General features: G+C 39.7%; 3 protein-coding genes across 6 annotated transcripts; 2 read left to right on the top strand and 1 right to left on the bottom strand.

Annotated features, from left to right (window-relative positions):
- The first annotated feature begins 978 nt into the window (after positions 1 to 978).
- tmem134 (transmembrane protein 134) lies at positions 979 to 6,065 on the top strand. Of its 4 annotated transcripts, none has more exons than XM_075462906.1 (8): positions 979 to 1,187; positions 1,638 to 1,904; positions 1,990 to 2,057; positions 2,158 to 2,244; positions 2,338 to 2,414; positions 4,545 to 4,589; positions 5,521 to 5,574; positions 5,694 to 6,065. In XM_075462906.1, exons 2-8 carry the CDS (start codon positions 1,695 to 1,697, stop codon positions 5,774 to 5,776), a joined length of 624 nt encoding a protein of 207 aa, XP_075319021.1. In that variant the 5' UTR covers positions 979 to 1,187; positions 1,638 to 1,694; the 3' UTR covers positions 5,777 to 6,065. The 4 variants fall into 4 exon arrangements, with proteins under 4 accessions (XP_075319021.1, XP_075319022.1, XP_075319019.1 ...); XM_075462907.1 differs by having other exon boundaries at positions 979 to 1,215; XM_075462904.1 differs by having other exon boundaries at positions 979 to 1,324.
- Positions 6,066 to 7,563: 1,498 nt separating this feature from the next.
- On the top strand, positions 7,564 to 12,132 carry aip (aryl hydrocarbon receptor interacting protein). The gene is made up of 7 exons (XM_075462902.1): positions 7,564 to 7,699; positions 8,645 to 8,827; positions 8,909 to 9,097; positions 9,404 to 9,580; positions 9,763 to 9,904; positions 10,759 to 10,988; positions 11,107 to 12,132. Exons 1-7 carry the CDS (start codon positions 7,601 to 7,603, stop codon positions 11,110 to 11,112), a joined length of 1,026 nt encoding a protein of 341 aa, XP_075319017.1. The 5' UTR covers positions 7,564 to 7,600; the 3' UTR covers positions 11,113 to 12,132.
- Positions 12,133 to 12,670: 538 nt separating this feature from the next.
- cdk2ap2 (cyclin dependent kinase 2 associated protein 2) lies at positions 12,671 to 17,586 on the bottom strand. The gene is made up of 5 exons (XM_075462903.1): positions 17,521 to 17,586; positions 15,863 to 16,018; positions 15,406 to 15,497; positions 13,197 to 13,317; positions 12,671 to 12,928 (listed from the first exon to the last, which is right to left on the bottom strand). The coding sequence occupies exons 2-5, from the start codon at positions 15,915 to 15,917 to the stop codon at positions 12,861 to 12,863; spliced, it is 336 nt and encodes a 111-aa protein (XP_075319018.1). The 5' UTR covers positions 15,918 to 16,018; positions 17,521 to 17,586; the 3' UTR covers positions 12,671 to 12,860.
- Positions 17,587 to 18,659: the final 1,073 nt, after the last annotated feature.

The following is an 18,659-nucleotide window of genomic DNA, read 5'->3' as shown; positions in this document are numbered from 1 at the left end:
TTTTCAGGGCTTCATCACCCACTAATATTAAACCGTATACCGTTCACTAATCAGAACCTTTGTTACTGGTTATCAGTACTTGTAATAGGAATCAACAATAAATTTCATCCCTGATATCACTTGGAAAATTGTAAGATTACTAAAGTAAACTTTTATATATTTTGTAGTCATATTACTATCACTTATAGTAAATATATAATTAAACTAATATCCAGTGATACAGACACCATATTTAGCATATTTTACTAATGTCTCATTGCTGAAATTTGGGCTAAAATAATATCAAATTGCCCATTCAGGGTTGGGAAAAATGATGGATTTTTTAAAAACTAAAATTAAAACTGTTGAGACCCCTTCGAAAACATGCTTCATAGCTTTTAGAGTTGTCTTCTTTTTTTCACAACATCATTTGTCAGGCTATGTGACAACTCTTTTTTTTTTTTTACAATTTGCAATTATCCCAACAACAACAAAAAAGGCACTAAGTATATCTCGGTTTACTCTCACTGCAAACAATGACCCTCTTTTACGAAGTGATGTAATATTAGTGTCGAATTTTCGAGAAAAAAAGTCAACTCCTCTGGTCCATCATCTAATTACTTTATTTTCGACATTTCGACTTTATTCTCGACATGTCGACTTTATTCTCGACATGCAAAATATAAATATTTTTTCTTATGCCTGGCCCTAATACTCTTCCGTAGTTTTGTCTGCCTTTATTGGGTTTTTGTCACCAATTGGAATGAATTCCAATGAGGTAATTATGCAAATATCAAAAGTGTGGCAGCTGTGCCCATGTTATTTATCAATGAATATTTGTTTGTGTGATTGTTACAACAAATTTGGACAAAAATAAATGTTCTGAATTTGTAGCCCACTTACAAAGGATCCAGGATTGGAAGTTCAGGAGCCGATCGACGGTCGATTGAGCGGACTGACTCCCGAACAGATCTGTTTGGGCGTAATCAGTCGTGTGCAATCGACAGTCGAGACGTGCGTTGGTAAAGCCTAAAAAAAGTGTTGAGTCCAAACTTCTACGGGAGTCTTTTCCACACCAGCGCACACACAAATGTTTAGCTTGTAAAGGTCCTCTACTGAGTTGCCTCAGACTCCATCAATATGTGGCACGTCTCGGAGCAACTCGAAGCCTAGTTTTGCCTCGCTTGGGAAAAGATTTACCAAAGACAGTAAGTTTTCCTGCTGGTCATCTGATCGGTAAGCGGAAAGAGGACAAACAATGGAAGACACCGACAGCAGAGCCAGTTTCTTGTAGTTCCGTTCTACTGTGGTGACCAAATGGGAGCTCCTACGTTTATTCATGTCGGTGTGTAAGCTGGGTTTGAGGTGATTTGGTTCATTAAATGCAGCTTCCGACTCATTTGTCGTGCGTGCGTGTAGGCATGGTGCGCGCGCGCGCGCGCTTTAACCGTTAAGGAGAAATATTCAGCTTCGCGGAAGCAAAAATGTAACAAAAATAAATGAATATATGTCAAAATTGAGCACAAAGTTAGGCTTCAGTCCCAGAAGTCGTGTGCTCTCTTACGTATACGAATGAAGATGGGGAAATACAATTGATGTCAGAATACACCAGCCAGGGTGCTGGTGTTGTAACACTGAACTGTGCTCTTCCATCTTAGTGAGCATCAAGTCAGAGGACCTCAAGGTGTAAGAGGCAACCAACCACCACAGAAGGGATGGCAGCGCAGTTTACTATTGATGATGCCTTTGCGTTGGAGGGGGATGAGGAGGGAGCTGTGTCCGATGGAGAGACAGAGGGATGGAAGGGCCGAGACAAGGACAGGGAGGGAGAGATGACGTTTGGTCCTCTGACCTTCTCCAAACCTCAGACTCATCCTTCACCTGCTGACACTGGCTCCCCGGAACACAGCAACTTAAAGTATCAGGTAAACACACTTCCATCTGAACCACGTGTCTTTGTGCAATATGTCGTCTTCACTACATGTCCACTGAAATCTGCTGCTTCTTTAGAATCTAGAAAATGAAGACGCAGTAGGCAACAATGCCAATTCCTCTTTCAATAACTTCTTCAAAATCAGGTGGGTTCTATAGGTAGGGGTACTGCTGTTGCTTTCTTTCTTTCTTGACTGTTGATCCTATAAATTTGTGAGACAAAGTCTGTTTGCGCTCTCTCCACAGTGACCCTTCGACTCTGTCTTACTGCAGCTCGCAGTGGTCCTTCAGCACCTTGAGTTCTGTCACGCAGCTCTCTGCACACTGCTGCGGGTACGCGCAAACATGTCTCTCACACACACACACACACGCACTTTCACGCAGAGGAAAAAATAAGCAGAGATACTTTAAAAACATGTTCCTCAGGTGGGTGTCCCATCCGCTGGTGAAGAAAAACAGAAGGGTCGTTCTCGCTTCATTCCTCCTCCTCATCACTGGAGTTGGTAAGTCATGAGCACAGTTGTTTTTCCACTCATTAGATGTACAATAGGCAGCCAAAAATATTCTGCAATGGCTGTTAGGCTTTTATAAGATCAAGATCAAGAATCTATATTGTCACTATGCAGGCATAATGAAATTTAGTTCAGGAGCTCTTGGCTTTGGATACACAAAAATATATAAGGCACACAGTATAAAGATATCTAAATAATATACAAAAGAATAAAACTGGTAAAAGTTAAAGTAAAAAGTTACAGTGCAATCCGATTGTTGTCACGACACGTTCTTCTGTTTGTATCATGCTTTGGTTTTTTTTCCTGGCTGTTGTGGTGTCATAGAGGTACTTTCCAAACTCAAACATTTTCTGTGTTCCTGCAGAAGCGTGACCAAAAGCAATCCTCAGATTTGAACAGTTTCTAAAAGTAGATACGGAGATCCCAGTTTAAGGAGAAATATCCTGCCCTTTTTTCTGAGATTACACAATTCCTTTATTGAAATGTCTGTCGCATGATTCAGCTGTCCTACCTCAGAGAGACAGTTCATCAGCTCATCAGTTCATCAGCTTTAAATATGAATTTAAACCTCTATTCAAATCAGCCTGTTTTAGGGCAAAGGGCAGAGTTACTTGCTCAGCTCTACTCTCCACTTATATACATAAATAATGCTTGAATAACATTATTACCATGTGACAGAGCATACGGTAAATAGCCTGAGTGCTCCCCGTAGCACACACAGTGACTCGAACTCAGACTACCACACCCCAAACTGACAGAAGAATACATGACTGGCTATTTTGATTTTTGGTTACTTCAGACATAAATATGCTTTTTCTTTTTCTTATTTTTTCTTAGTTTGAAAAGCAAATGAAGCAAAATGAATACTCTTGAGCAGGAAGTATGTGAACCTCTGTAGGATTAGCATTAACTTAGAAGGTAATATTATAGGCAGGTGATTCCACTTATTGGGGTGACAACCAACTCTGTTGAGTGGCCTCTGTACAATAACTGTTTAACTCACATAGGTCTTCATCTCCTCCATATTTGTGATTTAAGTGCCACCTGAAACAGGACAAACAATGTGATGACTCATTTCCTAAATGACCTCAAAAACCTCTTCCTGCAACACCCTTTGTGCAAAAACTCCCAATTGGTATCAGCTGATCATTTTGGCTAAATGAAATATTGGTTGAGCTTTAACAAGAGTTAAATTAGAAGTGCTTTATTAGTCCGTAAGGGAATTATAATGTTGCAGCACTTTTAACTTTGCAAAGTCAAAAATACTACCCATATTACTGTGGGGTAGTATTCTGATGTGAACCTGTTTTTCTGCGTCAGGGTCAGGACCGCTCAGTGTAGTCTATTGAACAGAGACAACAGATTTCTAGCAGTAGGTTTCAAACGAAACTGTTCGGACATGAACTGAATCTCATTATAAAACAAATCACACAGAAGACCTCCCAGTGAAGAATAATAACGTTTTGGAACAGCTTGACCTTCCTCCAACGCAAATGTCAGGGATTGACCTGAGGTGAGCAGTTAGTGCGAGTCATCCCGCAAAACATATCAGAGTTTAAGCTGTTCTGTTCGGAGAATGGGGCTTAAATCCGTCCAGTGCTGTGCAGCACTGATCAGCAGTTACTATATGTGCCTCGTTTCTACAAAAGTCTGGAGGTCTACTTGTATTTTTCTTTAAATTTCTTTAAACGTTTGTGATGAGAAACTGTGAACGTGGATAAAATGATAGTAAAGAGCAGCCCATGTTATGTGTGAGCAGAGTTGTTGCTGCTTTATAATAATCTTTGGTAAGCTTTATCCCATTACAACCTTGACTGATAGCATCCTAACACCATTTAGAAGGCTTTAAACATGTTGTTATTATTTTAAAATGAACTGCTCCCAACGGTTTTGCAAGTTTACACCACCTTGTTTGCTCAGTGTTGTGTAAGTGACATCCCTGGCACTCTGAGCGGTGAACTTTGTCCTCGCTGATCAACTGAATACCAACACGTTTTTACTAAATCATCTGAAACGTTTTAAAACCAATCAAGTGTTTGTTTGTTTTTTTAAAATGCACGCATGTATGTTGGGATTTGTCACTTCTTCTCACCCGCGTCTCTTTGCTTTGTTTCTTTGTAGCTCTCATTTTCACTGGTGTTGTCATACAGCTGAATCCAAATGCAGGTAAGGGAGAAAAGTTCAAATGGGCTAGTTTTAGTTTAGTTTTTTTTTTTTTGTGTGAGTTGCGCAATAGCTCCATTAATCCAAACGCATCCTTAAAAGGAAATTTTACCTAGAAATCGATCCACTGATAACAAACTACATAAACTTAATCTCCATTGACAGATGTTTAGGTAATTAAATTAATTTATAATGTAATTTAATTTATTTAATGTAAATGGTTCAAACCCGTTTGTTTGATTGTTTAAGAATCTGTTGTCTTTATGATGCCTTCAGACGCACCGTCTCATTGGTGGTGAAAAGGCATCAGGCTTTCAAAGGCAAAGTTCACCTGTTGCTATAGGTCAGTGTTTCTCAATCCGATCATGAAGGGCCAATCTTTAACGTTGGTTTACTTTAACGACTGCGGTGAGGGCGCAGAGCTGGATAAACACATATCTGGGGACTGATTCCCAGGTTTAGTTTGTAGTTGAGGATCAGGATTTTTGATCATCCAGAACAGGGAAAGTTCAAATACTGCCTTTTTTGGTGTCATTGCGTGTGTTTCTGGCAGTACCCATATTATACTTGTGTATAAGCTTAAGAAAAATCCTTGGATTTATCTTTGTTTGTGGGACCAAAAGTCAAAGTCTGGATTTTTCTTCTAGCAATGAATAATGGTGTGTGGATAATGTGTTAAAAATGAACCCAGACTTACTCTGATCATGCTTGATATTTGTATTTTTAAGGAATATTAACAGAGCAGTGTATTCCTGCTTTTTATATTAATATTCCACATTTCTGTCGACACCCTTCATGTTAACAACAAAACAAAACACACTCCAGCCCTCATCTTTGTCCCCATGAAACTTAACAATTCCTTTAATATTTGGTTGCAAAGATTAGTGTTGGTGACTTTTTGTCTGGATTGAAACTAATGAAAGTGTCCCAACAGGTGTTTCAAGTGCTATTTTCTTTGTACCTGGATTTCTTCTTTTCATCCCTGGAGGTAAAGTGATCATTTATGAGAAAAAAACTTTCATCTATTTTTTTATTTTTATTTTTCATTTGACCCTTAACTGTGTTATTAACGCCATCCTGTGTTGTCATTGCTTGTATTTCCTCCAGTGTATCATGTGATCTACATAAGCTGTGCTGTCCGTGGCAGAAGAGGCTTCAAACTTTTCTACCTGCCTTATTTTGAAAAATGACATTTTGTGAGATACATTTTCACTCCATTTCTTAATTTGCTATGTTATGAAATGTATTTTGTCACCCGTAACAAAATATATTGTCACGTCGTTGTTATTTTAATTTTTTTTCTTATCATTGACCACTACTACTTGAACCACTTTGTGCTTTGACTATATTTCCACTACATGAACTGACTTTTTTTTATTTTTATGCATAGACAAAACAGGAGGATGGTATGGAGCCTGTGGTTTCCATGTCGTATGAATGATGTCTGTGAAATTACAATAAAAATGTTGTATATTTTAATTTGTGTCGAGTTGATTTAGTTGCCAGTGAAGCCTGTCCCCTGCGTACCTTGATTTAGTCTGTAAACTGGGGTGGAGTTGTTTTATAGACTGCAGCAAGGCGTGCTGAGAACAGGTTTCACTTTGCCCTTTTGGAAATAGGTGATACAAAATTGTAGATTTGCAAAATCGCTGAGGCATAAAAGCAATCAGAGGAACAATTTTTTTTTTTTATTATCAGATCTAGTAAATGCCCCATATGTATGTACAGTATGTACATTCAAGCCCAAAATCATTCATACCCCTGATAAATTTACTTTTATTCATCCATTAAGTTTTTTTCTTGATAGGAAATGACACCGGCGTTTCCCAGAAGATGAGACGATGTACAAGAGGCATCATTGTGGAAAATAATATTTCTCAGCTTTTTATTTACATTCGAACAAACATTTACATTTTTCACAGTCTAATGGACAATCCAAAGTTCTATACCATTCCTGCTCCGCATTGTGGTGGCTCACAAGTCAGGAAAGGGCTATAAGGCCATATCTTAATTGTTTCCACGTTCCAGTGGCTACAGTATTATTAAAAAATACAAGCAATCCGCACTGGAAATCTCAGAGGACGTGGTCGGAAGCCAAAAGTGACACCTATGCTGTCCAGGAGGATTTTTTATTTTTTTATTTTTTTTTCATTTAACCTTTCTTTAACCAGGAAATGGTCCCATTGAGTTACAATAACTCTTCTGCCAGGGAGTCCTGGCCAAGAAGGCGGCTTAAAAAAGTTACATTACAATAAAACACAAGAGACAAGACAAAACCACTACTACATCACATCACAGAAGTAAACATATTAAAAACTGAGTATACACAGACACTAAAAAACAGACAGCGAACAAGGAATGAAATTAAAAACAATTGCAGTGGTCAATTAATGATAATGATAATTTTAAAAGGTCTTTAAAAGAATTTATGGATGGAAGAACTTCAAGATTTAGAGTAGCTTGAAGTTCATTCCAAGCTTTTGGTGCATATGATGAAAAGGCTGTTAGTGTTTCCCCAAGATCAGTTCTTGTAAGTGGAATATGTAAAAGTATTTTCTCTGATGACCTCGTCCTGTAAACACTATTTTGAAAAGAAAACAAATTAAAAATGTATAAAGGTAGTTTACCCATTAGGGCTTTAGCAATAAAAGTCAGCGCATGGATTTTTCTTCGGATGGAGAGAGAGAAGACCAGGATAGTGAGAGAAGTGAAAAAGAATCACTACTGAGGCCATCCTGGTGAATCTGGGCCTCAAATTTACCATATTACCATACCATATTATTTGACTATTTTTCTTAGTCAAAATTTACCAGGGGTATGAATAATTTCGGGCTTGACTGTATGTATGTATGTATATATATATATATAAGTAAGTTCTTCTCTATAGCCAAAAATGTAGGGGTTTTATGGCAGAGAAGAGACTAGTGTGTGTGACGCAAGAGTCCTAGGGGGACGTGACGTCTACGAATCAACCGGCTTCGGTAAACTTCGTCATTTGTCGTGAACGGTTAAGGATGGAGGAAGAGGCACGCAAGCTTCTCGAAGAAGGAATAAAAAAGAAACTAGTCAGTCCTGGTAAAGGAGAGCTGTCGACCTTCCCTAATGGAACCAAGGTAAAGCTACACTATCTGCGCTTGAATGGGTTCCTCTCGTGTGCTGAAAATGATTATATAACGTTACGAGGCACATTAGCTACGGTAATGCTATCAGTGGTTACATCTTTGCTAAAACACGAGACGTGTTTGGGTGGATGGACGCTAAACTAAATGTAATTCAGACATATACTGACGCCATCGACGGACTTGTAAACTGTGTAGTTTATGAAATGATTCGAGGATTACATCTAGGAAAGACGGCATTTAGCCTGGTGAATTTTAGCCCCTATGTTTTTTCATCTGATGGAAAGATAGTGGGCGGGACCGGATGGCATGTTTTTAAATTCTGATTGGTCGGCTGGCCAGGTCCTTCAGTTTTCCATTGTTTTGATTGGTCACAATATGATGGGTGAGCAGACGCTCTCCAGGCCTGTCAGAGAAGTGCGGATTTCTCTTTTGTTTGCGGTAAAAAAAAAACAAAAAAAACAAGCAACCAGCTACACCAGAGGTCTTCAACAGGGGGTCCGCGGAGGTACTGCAGGGGGGTCGCGAAATCTTTGGCTGATTAGAAAATTTTTAATTATTTTTTCAAACAATTTTTTTCTCACAAATTGTGTGCAAACGTGCCATCCACAGATGGTTTGAGGATTCATTGTCCCATCTACATGCATGTTTAAAGTTAAAATCTGTGGATTATTTGAATAGCTCAGTGTTGAATGTACAATAACAGAGTAGCTATGTTTACACATGGCACTAGGCCCCCGTTAAATATAAAACACAATTGTATGCCATATAAATAGTAGGGGGGTCCCTGCTCCAACTCTCCATCCTGGGGGTCCCTGGCCTGAAAAACGTTGAAGACCCCTGAGCTACACCCATCTCTTGTGACGCCACAGTACTTATTTCAACCGCCTGTCCTTGTCTGTGTTTGTACCCATGTTTTTTTACTTGTTTGTATACCAGGTGGTCTTTCACTACCGCACCAGCCTGTGTGATGGCACCGTGCTGGATGACTCCAGAAGCATGGAGGGCCATAGCAAACCTATGGAGCTCATCCTGGGCAAGAAGTTCAAACTGGCTGCATGGGAAAGAGTTGTCATCACTATGAAACAAGGCGAGATTGCAGAATTTACCTGCGATATAAAGGTTAGAGCCCTGGTGATTACTGGATTTGATGACAAGTTGCTTTTTTTCCCTCAGCGCTGACTGCTTTCTGTCAAATTTCAGCACACAGCGTTGTACCCGCTTGTGTCCCAGTCCCTGAGAAACATTAGCGCTGGCAAGGACCCTCTGGAGGGCCAAAGGCACTGCTGTGGAATTGCTCAGATCCACTCCCACCACTCTTTAGGGCACAAAGACTTGGATCATCTTCAGGCCAACCCACAGCCTCTCGTCTTCACCATTGAGCTGCTGGAGGTAACGGGCAGGAGACAGTGCCTGAGTTTTGTAGCTTTTGATGCTCTTACAATACTTTTCTCTTGCTGACTGACGTCTTTTTATTTATTCGTTAGTAAAATCCTAAACTAAGTAAGCTTCACCATCAAAACAGTGAACAAGCATGAATGATAAAATAAGTAAATTGTAAAACTGATCAATTGATACTTTAATACAGATCCTCAGAGAGTTCACATCATAAACTGAAAGGGATATGTAAAAAATTCATGCAGGATTACGTTTTGCTGCTGCAGGGGCCATTGATCTCCCATCTTGTTGTCTGCTCAGGTTCTTCCACCCGGTTCCTTCCAGCTGGATATGTGGGCTATGACTGATAAGGAGAAGCTCAACTTTGTGCCTCATGTCCATGAGGAGGGCAACATGCTCTTCAAACAAGGCAAAATTAAGGAAGCTTCAGAGAAGTACTACAATGGCATTGCCTGCCTCAAAAACTTGCAGATGAAGGTTAGGGGACATTCGGTCCTCTGTGGTTCAGTTTAGTGAGCTGGAACACAGCGACATCTTGGTGTTTTAGTTTGCACTTGACTTATTTGATCCTGTCTGTTGTTTTATCGACAGTCAGACTGCAACAATGTGAATCCAAGCTTCTCTTCACTCCTCTGTCTGGTTTTTCACTCTCCATTCAGGAGCATCCTGGAGATGAAAATTGGATAAAGTTTGACCAAATGATCACACCACTGCTTCTCAATTACTGTCAGTGCCAGTTACTCCTGGGCCAGTACTATGATGTCATTGAACACTGCTCCTCCTTGGTCTTCAAATATGAGAGTAAGGCTTTGTTGTTGTTGTTTAGAAACAGGCAGAGGTTTAGTCCCCACAGCACACTGCGGTTACTTATGATAAACAAAGTGCAGATTGGTCTTGGTTTGGGGAAAAATAGGCATATTGACACTATACTCATATAATGGGCTGTCACATTAACTGATTAGTCATGGATTTGTTCATATTAACAGCTAATTTCCTAAAACTGGTTGTCCATGTTTACAGAAGCTAAACTGTGCCGTGTCTAGCTATGATCCATTTTATCTACAACATCAACTTTTGTTATTACAGATTAGTGGGTCAAGTTTTTTTTTATTTTTTATTATTTGTTCATTTATTTAATTATAATTTGTCAATTGTGTCATTCCAACACAGCTCACTTTAGTTTTTCCCCAAATCAGATAGTTTACGTCGCTCATCTTGAAATTACTGCCCATTTGATTATGTTCTTGGTGATCTTTTTCCTTTCTTGGAAAATATGGATTCTGGGCCATATTTGCAAGCCAATCCTGACCAGACTGAAGCTCAAATGTATAAATGCACTTTAAAGTTTGCCTTAAACAGCTGCTAAGTATTTTTAGTAAATCATAATTAACGAGGCACCTTTTGGGGTGTCTGTATCTGATAAAAGTTCAGATGAAAATGACAAGTATGTGACACTTTAAGCAGCCTTTTCCATCCCTAAAGTTGCTTATTAATTTATTATCTGCCGTATCGTCACTTCTCAGAAGAAAATAATTGAACTTTAGAGCTGGGTAACATTCTTTTCAAATTTGGTTGAACTGACAGTGGTGTGTTGATCGGTGTTCTTGGCGTTGCTCTGATCTTTCCCGTTAAACCTTCTCTCCTTCCCCAACCAGACAACGTGAAGGCCTACTACAAGCGCGCTAAAGCTCATGCTGCGGTGTGGAATGAGACGGAGGCTCGAGCCGACTTTGCCAAGGTGCTGGAACTGGACCCTTCCCTGGGACCGTCGGTGTCCAAGGAGCTGAGGGCCATGGAGGACAAGCTCCGCTCCAAAGAGAAGGAGGAAAAAGGTCGTTACAAGGGCCTGTTTGACTTCAACACACGGCCAGCCACTGCTACCACGGTCAGTCCAGTTAGTTTGGGCTCTTTCTCTCCAATTGTCCTCTTCATGAACAGACAATGTTTAATTGAAATAAGCATTAATGTAATCAAATATCTTATGTTTCTCCCCCCCATCACAGGGTTGAACCGATCAGACTCGAGCATGCCAATGAATTTCAAGAGGGAGGACAAACAGAAGACACTCTTGGTGTTTTAGTTTATCCCAGCCAAACACGCTGCCAACCTGCTCTCCATCACACTTTTACACAACTGTCATTCCTGCCTTACTCATCTGAATTCACAAGTAAAATGTAAAAAAACAAACAAAAAAAAAGGGCTTTGATTGGAACATCCTGTTATCAGCCAGACTTAAAAAAAAAAAAAAGGTCCCAGCCCCATTAGAAATGTTAGGTCAGCATTGCCCTGCAGAGCCTTGAACTCTGAAAATTTAGTTTTTGTTTTAATTTGCCTCCAAGGTTTGAGACTTTTTTTTTTTTTTTTTTTTTTTAACATTCTTGGTAAACAACTTGCTCCTAGCTGTGAGCATCTGGCAGAATTTCAACTGTAACAATATCTTTCACAACTTACTCCAGGTGGATATTTTTTATTCCCTTGTTTAATGATTTATTCACTACCTTTTTTTTTTTTTAACCATAGCATTAGATACCAGGTTATGAATGTTATTTTTTCTTCTCTGAAAAGCTGTCAGAATCCTTAAGATTTTGTGTAGTTATTGGTCAAGATTGCAGTGGAATCTAAATTCACACAGATATGCTCTCCCTGCAGAAATGCGTTGGTTTTTTTGGGGGGGGGGTAAAACACACATGTTGTGCACACCGTCGCCAACCCGCTCACAGCTGAAGCACCATCACCACATGGAGCGTGGGACATGAGGCAGAGGTGGTCTGTGACAATCATCATGTAAAACACACACACGCTTGTGTTTTCTTTGCTTTCTCCTATGTATCTATTACATGTATTTAAAAAATATATATATCTTATTTTGTTGTTGCTGTTGTCCAGATGTACTCAGAAAAAACCCACAGCATCTTCCTCACTTACAGAGCTACTCATCACATGTGACGTGGGGGGTCATTAGCCCGTCTGAAGTGAGATTATTACGGAGGTTGTGATTGTGTAACTGAAAATAAATTTGGTGAACTCCAGCCATGTATTTCTTTAGTCTTCTTTTACACGATGCATTGAAAAGTAAATTTTTTTGTGTGTGTTTTGTGCAGTTTTTAGATGATTCGTTAATCCAAATAATGATTGAAGAAGTTTTTTTTTTCTTATTTAATTAAGATATACATACTGAACTGCAAAAATCTGTTTTACAAAATTTCCATACTAACAAACTGACTTGAGATGTACATAGTTCTTGGGAATGGGGGGGGTGTCTAATGTTTGCTTGCTTATGACAAAGCAGGGCTGAATGCAAATGGTAGAACTTAAAAACTGTTAAAAAAAAAAGTTCAGTGGTCGTTGGGTGACGTTCAAAATATAAACGAGAGGATCGGAGCGGGTTCGAAAACTGATTTCATGGTTAAAAAAAAAAAAATTTAAGCCAACTGTTAGAAATAAGCATTATTGACTAGTTTACAAGCGATTTCACTCATCTGGACTTGAAAATGTGCAGAAATTCCACGCACTCTTAAAGTAGGTACAAAATTTGGTTTTGCATACGCCCCCCCCCCCCGCCCGCCCGCCCGCCCGCCCAGCATGTTGCAGACAGTGACAAAATGAGCTGGGTGAAATGCAGTGAACGGTGAACACAAGCCAACAAAGAAAGCACACGGCGGAAGCAAGAGGATTGCTTGTAAAACTTCCGATGGGGACCGTGATGAGGGCAGACTTCTATAAAGAGGGTGTGAGGTGAAGGGATCTTTCCAAAAGGTTATGTGCGGGCGCTTCTCTCCGTTTCTGCGAGACATTCCCGGACCAGTGCACGGGCATGGATTATACCTGCACGACACAAACACAACGTCCATTATAAACAGAAGAGATGAGCAGATTAGAGCAAAGACAACTCTGCCGGCCCGAGTCTACCCCCCCAACAACAACAGGTCCAACACTGCCATAGTTGGTCAAATAAGGGATAGAACAAATAAATGAATAGTTGCAGTTTATTTCAACCTGATATATTTCCCACAACTGTGGTTTTAAGGTTGCAGTTAAAGACGAGTATTGACACACATCCACACACACCAACTCGATCCCACAGCAGAAATACCTCTCTTTAGCCTCTCCATTGCGCTCTTGCTCCCAGCGTATGTTGGCCGGATCTCACGGCTCATTTCCTCAATGACAGACAGAAGCTCGCTGTAGGTGGACCCTTGCGACACTTTGACAGGCTGTTGGGGCCATTTCACGGATATGTGATGTTAAGAGAGAAAAAAAAAAAGAAGATCCATCAAGATGACTCATCTAACACAGAAATGAGCTAAAGTTAACACTTCGTAGTTGTGGCTCTGCCAACAAAGCTAAGTTGCAGTTTAAATCCGTGTTTTCACTTCGCCCATCGACGGGGGGGGTTTTTCCTCACCCGGCTCGAGGGCCTATGGATGTCTGCTACACGGGTAGTTTAGGGACTGGATGGATTTTTTTTTTCTGAGGGAAACAAAAGAAAATTCATTTGGCTTCAGCTTGTTAAACGTTGTCCTTTTCGTTCCTCTGCATTAGTACGGCAGGTCGATGAAAGAAACCAAAAACAGATTCAACTTCCCTGCATGTTACCATGTTTTTAGTCAGTGAAGCTGATTTTGATGAAAAACACAAGCTTCTATCCATGACTGTAATCAGCTTTCCATCAATGTTTTTGTGTGTTTTGAGGTACTTTTTTCATGTTGCCAGACTGACTTTCATGTTTGCATTTAGTTCTCATTTCAGGTGACCCACCACTGTGCCTTCTTTGGCAGCTTTTGATGAGCACACTAAACCAAACTTACAGCATACCGCCACCTTCTGATGACACAAAGGAGCCGAGTTTGCTTGGAAACAGAGGAAAACCATCCAGGGCCATGTAGCGCTACACTGACTGTTGAAGGCACAGCTCTTTCACAGGTCAGCTTGTGCACACAAGATAAACATCTATACACCCTCTGCACAGCAGACTGGCCTTCACCCCCAACACAACGGTACATGACCCAAAAAGGCTCAACTTCTGTTAATAAGACACAAGCTCCCCTGAAAAGGGAGTTGGGATTTTCTTTCATGGTTCACAGCTTGCTATTCTTACCGTGCATTTTCATTTTTCATCGACCATGGGTCAAATGTGTCAAAAGCCTCGGCACTAAAGTGAAACCATGGTCTACTAACAAACAAAATATTGTTTTTTTAAAAATGTATCTCATGTGCTTACTGTGGTAAAATGTGGACTGGTAATGCAGCTTTGGGAGACACGTACCTGTGTTGCTGTGTTCAGTACAGGCGTGCAATCATAATTTTAGATATACATGCCACTTAACTGTGTCTTTCAAATTTCTTCAAAATCATCGTGGAATCGTGGAGTTACTGCCGAAAACATCGTTCGTGAGGTAACAATAATGTCTGACAATCAAACTAACCAGTTCAATCTTAAGTTTAGGCGTACGTATATAAGTTAGCACTAAATTCTAAGAAATTCCCTCGAGGCATTCCTGTGGTATGGCAGTACTAATAAATGAAGCCATAACAACTTCAAAGAAAGGACCTGAATGTTTTTAGATGTATCGATTAAAAGACAATCAATAAGTAATGCAAACGTACCAATTATATTCCTCCTTTCATGGTTTTAAATTCATCTAGCAGTAACAGAAACCTGCCTATTTGGGCTATTATTCACTCCAGTAAAGCACACTCAGCCGCCGCCCCCCCGGCTATTTGACTCCGAGCATGGAGAGCACAGACAGCTGCAGCTCTCCACTACATGTAGAATGATTTGAACAGAAGGGCTTGTTTTACTGCTGCTACTTCAAATGTTTGAACATGTTTGAGGGCGAATTAACAGGAACAGGTGCGAATCAAGTCAGAGGTCTCACCTAAGAATGAGATCTATTTAAATGTCCTGCAAGTGAGCATCTCAATACCCTTTTGTCTCTCGTGAGAGCATTGTCAAAGAATTCAGTCTAGGCCCAACTGTTGACTGGGACTTTTTTTTCAACTTCCTGATTAATGCATTGAAAACAAACTTCAATACACCAAAAACAATATTTGTGCAGGAACAAGTAAAGGCCATGTCCTTCATAAAATAAGTCACGGCCATTTATCCGTTCTTTTTCAAACAAATAGGATTATGTGACACATGTTCTATTCCGTCTTAGGAAAATAATATGAAAATTGAATGACATATGCCAAGTTGCCTAAAAAAATATGTATTATTATTTTTTTTAAATCCATGATGTTGGGAGCTTTTGTCTGAGAGGAGTGTTATGGGTGCGTGTGTGTGTGTGCTGCAGACAAACCTGAACAAAGCCCATAGAGGGTGGACCGAAGTCACTGAAAGCTGGCCTAAAGTTGGATGACGAGGGAAGAGATGGAGAGGGCACCGAAGAGCCTGAGCAGAAGAGAAAGGAGCACCACACTAAAAGCCCGAGCTTAGAAGACAAAATAGTGGCAAGAAACAAATGTTTCATTCACTATGTCATTACTGCTCACCAGTTATTCTTAATCATGAATATAACCATCAATCTCTTTCCAATTCTCACTATGAGGTGAGTAATTGAAGAAAAGTGACAAAGATATCAGCCTGTTCTTAGAAAACGGACGAAAAAAGAAAAAAAAATGATGATAATGTATTGCTTCTGTGGCTATTTGTGGAAAGTTGAGTATAGATTTGATGATGTTTCGTGTCACGACCACGGACGGGCAAAGATTTGATACCTGCAAGAACAACATTAGGCCTGCATGGTCTGACAGTACCTGGCGGCGTGTGGTTGGAGCCAGACGGTGCAGGAGCGATGGGTTTGTAACTCATGGCGATTTCAGCAGGCAGCTCCACATACGACACGCTGCTTCCTTCAGTCCCGTCAACCCGATGCTTATACAGCTTTACTGTTGATGATAAGCTCCTAAGAGCTGACGCCGAGCAAATAAACACACGCACACAGAACACAAGTGAGTTTACAGTTTGGTGCCGAATTTCATTCGTAGATTTTGACACCCGCCATACATTCTTTAACATGCATCCTCACAGCGACTGTTCAGAACTTGTAATGCAGGAAGAAAAGCCTGGGTAAATTTCAGATAAACTCATAATGCAGTTAGTCCAGCTGAGGGTGCAGCAACTCCATTACAGTGCAGCTGACTGCTACAGTATACTTGGAGCACAAAATGCATCACATACATACTGAGGTGGTGTGAAATCTAACAACATATCATCAAGTTTTTCTGTCTCTCGCGCACTGGCCGAAAAGCAACTTTTGCAATACCTGCAAAGCAAAAATAAGCCAAGGATCCAGCACATCCATGCAGAAGAATACCAACCATGTGCGGTAACACCTAAGAGTGAGCTTTATTCAAATGCTCAGCAACTGACTGATACTGAAGTCTTTCTTTAATAGAGCTGGTTGACAATCGTCTGCTATCTTGTTGCGAAACAGAGAGGAACAGAACCACTAGTCTGCTTGAGGCCGGTAACTACCACTAAACAAATTCTTCTGGAAACTGGTTTCAGCCAGCATAACAAACTGTTGCTGCCACTGTGGGAACGCACAGCAGACCTGCAAGCGCACTTGTTATTGACCACATTGCAGTGCTTTTGTTTTAACACTAAAATTATTTAATAAATAAAGTGTTATCTCTGTGTTCTGTTAAAACGCACGCTTACATTCCACTAGTGTACAATGCACAGTACCTTAAAAGTTGTTCTGTGACCTTACTTTGGTTAGCAAAAAAAATTAATTAAATGGGAAGGGGAAGTTAACTTTAAAGTCAACTATCCCATTGTTCTGCCCTTGACATATTATAAACACTGGTAATTATTTTACTAAGTTAAGATCATTTAAAAATATTCTAACTTTACTACTCACTGAAAAAAAATAAAATTCCAAATCCAATCACTTTGCGTTGCCCATTAATGTAAGGCACTTAGACTTGCATCAGTGGAATTACTCACATACGTGAGCCGAGACAGAGGATTAACCTCCACATTTCATTGGTTTGTCACGTCAATAAAAGTAGTGTTCACTAGTCATTTGGATTTGGCAACAATTGATATAACATTTGAGCAGGAGTTAATTCTATGTATTTTTAGCAGGTGTAATGACACCTTTGAAAGCGCGGAAGTCTGAATGTGATCGATCAGAGCTGTATCGTACAAGCGGAACGAGGTGGGGAAAGAAACAAATGCTGACGTTAGCTTGAGAGGAAATACCCAAGCTAACTACTACTGCTTGGTAACATTAGCTGGATTAGCTAGCTTTTGCCGGTTAGCATAACAACATGAGTGAAATCCAGAAAAATAGTCAAGGTATCACGGTGGTGTTCTACACATGGACAGTGCATAATGAAAGCTTGACTACACGTGTGACCATTGAGAGGACAACAAATAATTTAAAAAAAACTGTGCTATTTTTTACCTTTTTACGGTGAGATGAAATCTTCAGTGGGACCTGAGCCTGGCTCTTCCTCTGTGTGTGAGCATGCGCAGAAGGGGAGGATAGTGTATTGGATTTTCTTTTTTTTACATTTACAGCGATATGATTGGTTGGTAGAGAAACCTCTTTGACAACTGTTCTGAAGTATTTTATTAACAGAAACCACCACGACTTTTGTTTCTAAGACTTGGAAATGGCACGTTTTAATGCACAAACTCAATGTGACCTACAATGAAAGATACAAAATAATAGAAAAACGTGGGAAAATTAGCAATACATAAATAGATAAAAACAAAAGTAATCTACAGAGTTTATATCAATAAAGCATAGCATGCAGCAATAAACACTCAAAACATTTTTAACATAATCATGGAATCATGAGAATAAGGACACAGTTATGATGGTTCTCAGGTCAGAATGACGGTAACTGAACAGAACAACAAGTTCTCCCATGAGTATGACCACACAGGTAATTTGTTCATACCCTTAAATACTGTAAAGTACCACCCTTACATACAATATAATTGGATAGTTTTTAGTGACATGAGCAGGCCATCCATGTCCTTGGTCATGTTCTTTAGATGAGATATCATATATCATATCATATCATATATCATATCAAATTTATTTATATAGCACATTTCATGTACAAACAATTCAAAGTGCTTTACATAAAAAAAAATCATTGCAGCAGGGAGTGGAAGAAGCATTAAAATACAGAAAAAGAATATAAAGAGAAACAAATTAAAATCATTTAAATTAATTAGATAAACAACGTGTGTGTGTGTGTGTGTGTGTGTGTGTGTGTGTGTGTGTGTGTGTGAATGTCGTTTTAGGCGTGTATCTACTGTACCAGACCTACCCGACCTAATAGAGACGCTTTATCTGACCTAGTTACTTTATCCCACTATGTCATTTTAAAGTCTTGGACATATATTGCGTTTGTATGAGCAGAGTGGAAAAGTACAAACTAGGAACATAGATTATTTAGTAAAGTACAGAATATGAATAACATAATGTCTAAGAACAAAGCCAATTATAAGAACTTTATGTATTAAAAATACTTGGTTAAGGTGTACACTGAGTTCACGGCAGTGAGTTAGTGTTAGAGAGCGGTGTGC

Source organism: Odontesthes bonariensis, chromosome 4, assembly GCF_027942865.1.
Source record: "Odontesthes bonariensis isolate fOdoBon6 chromosome 4, fOdoBon6.hap1, whole genome shotgun sequence".
NCBI classification, from domain to species: Eukaryota; Metazoa; Chordata; class Actinopteri; order Atheriniformes; family Atherinopsidae; genus Odontesthes; species Odontesthes bonariensis.
The sequence above is the reverse complement of the archived record's forward strand: the minus strand, read 5'-3'. Positions and strand labels throughout refer to the sequence as shown.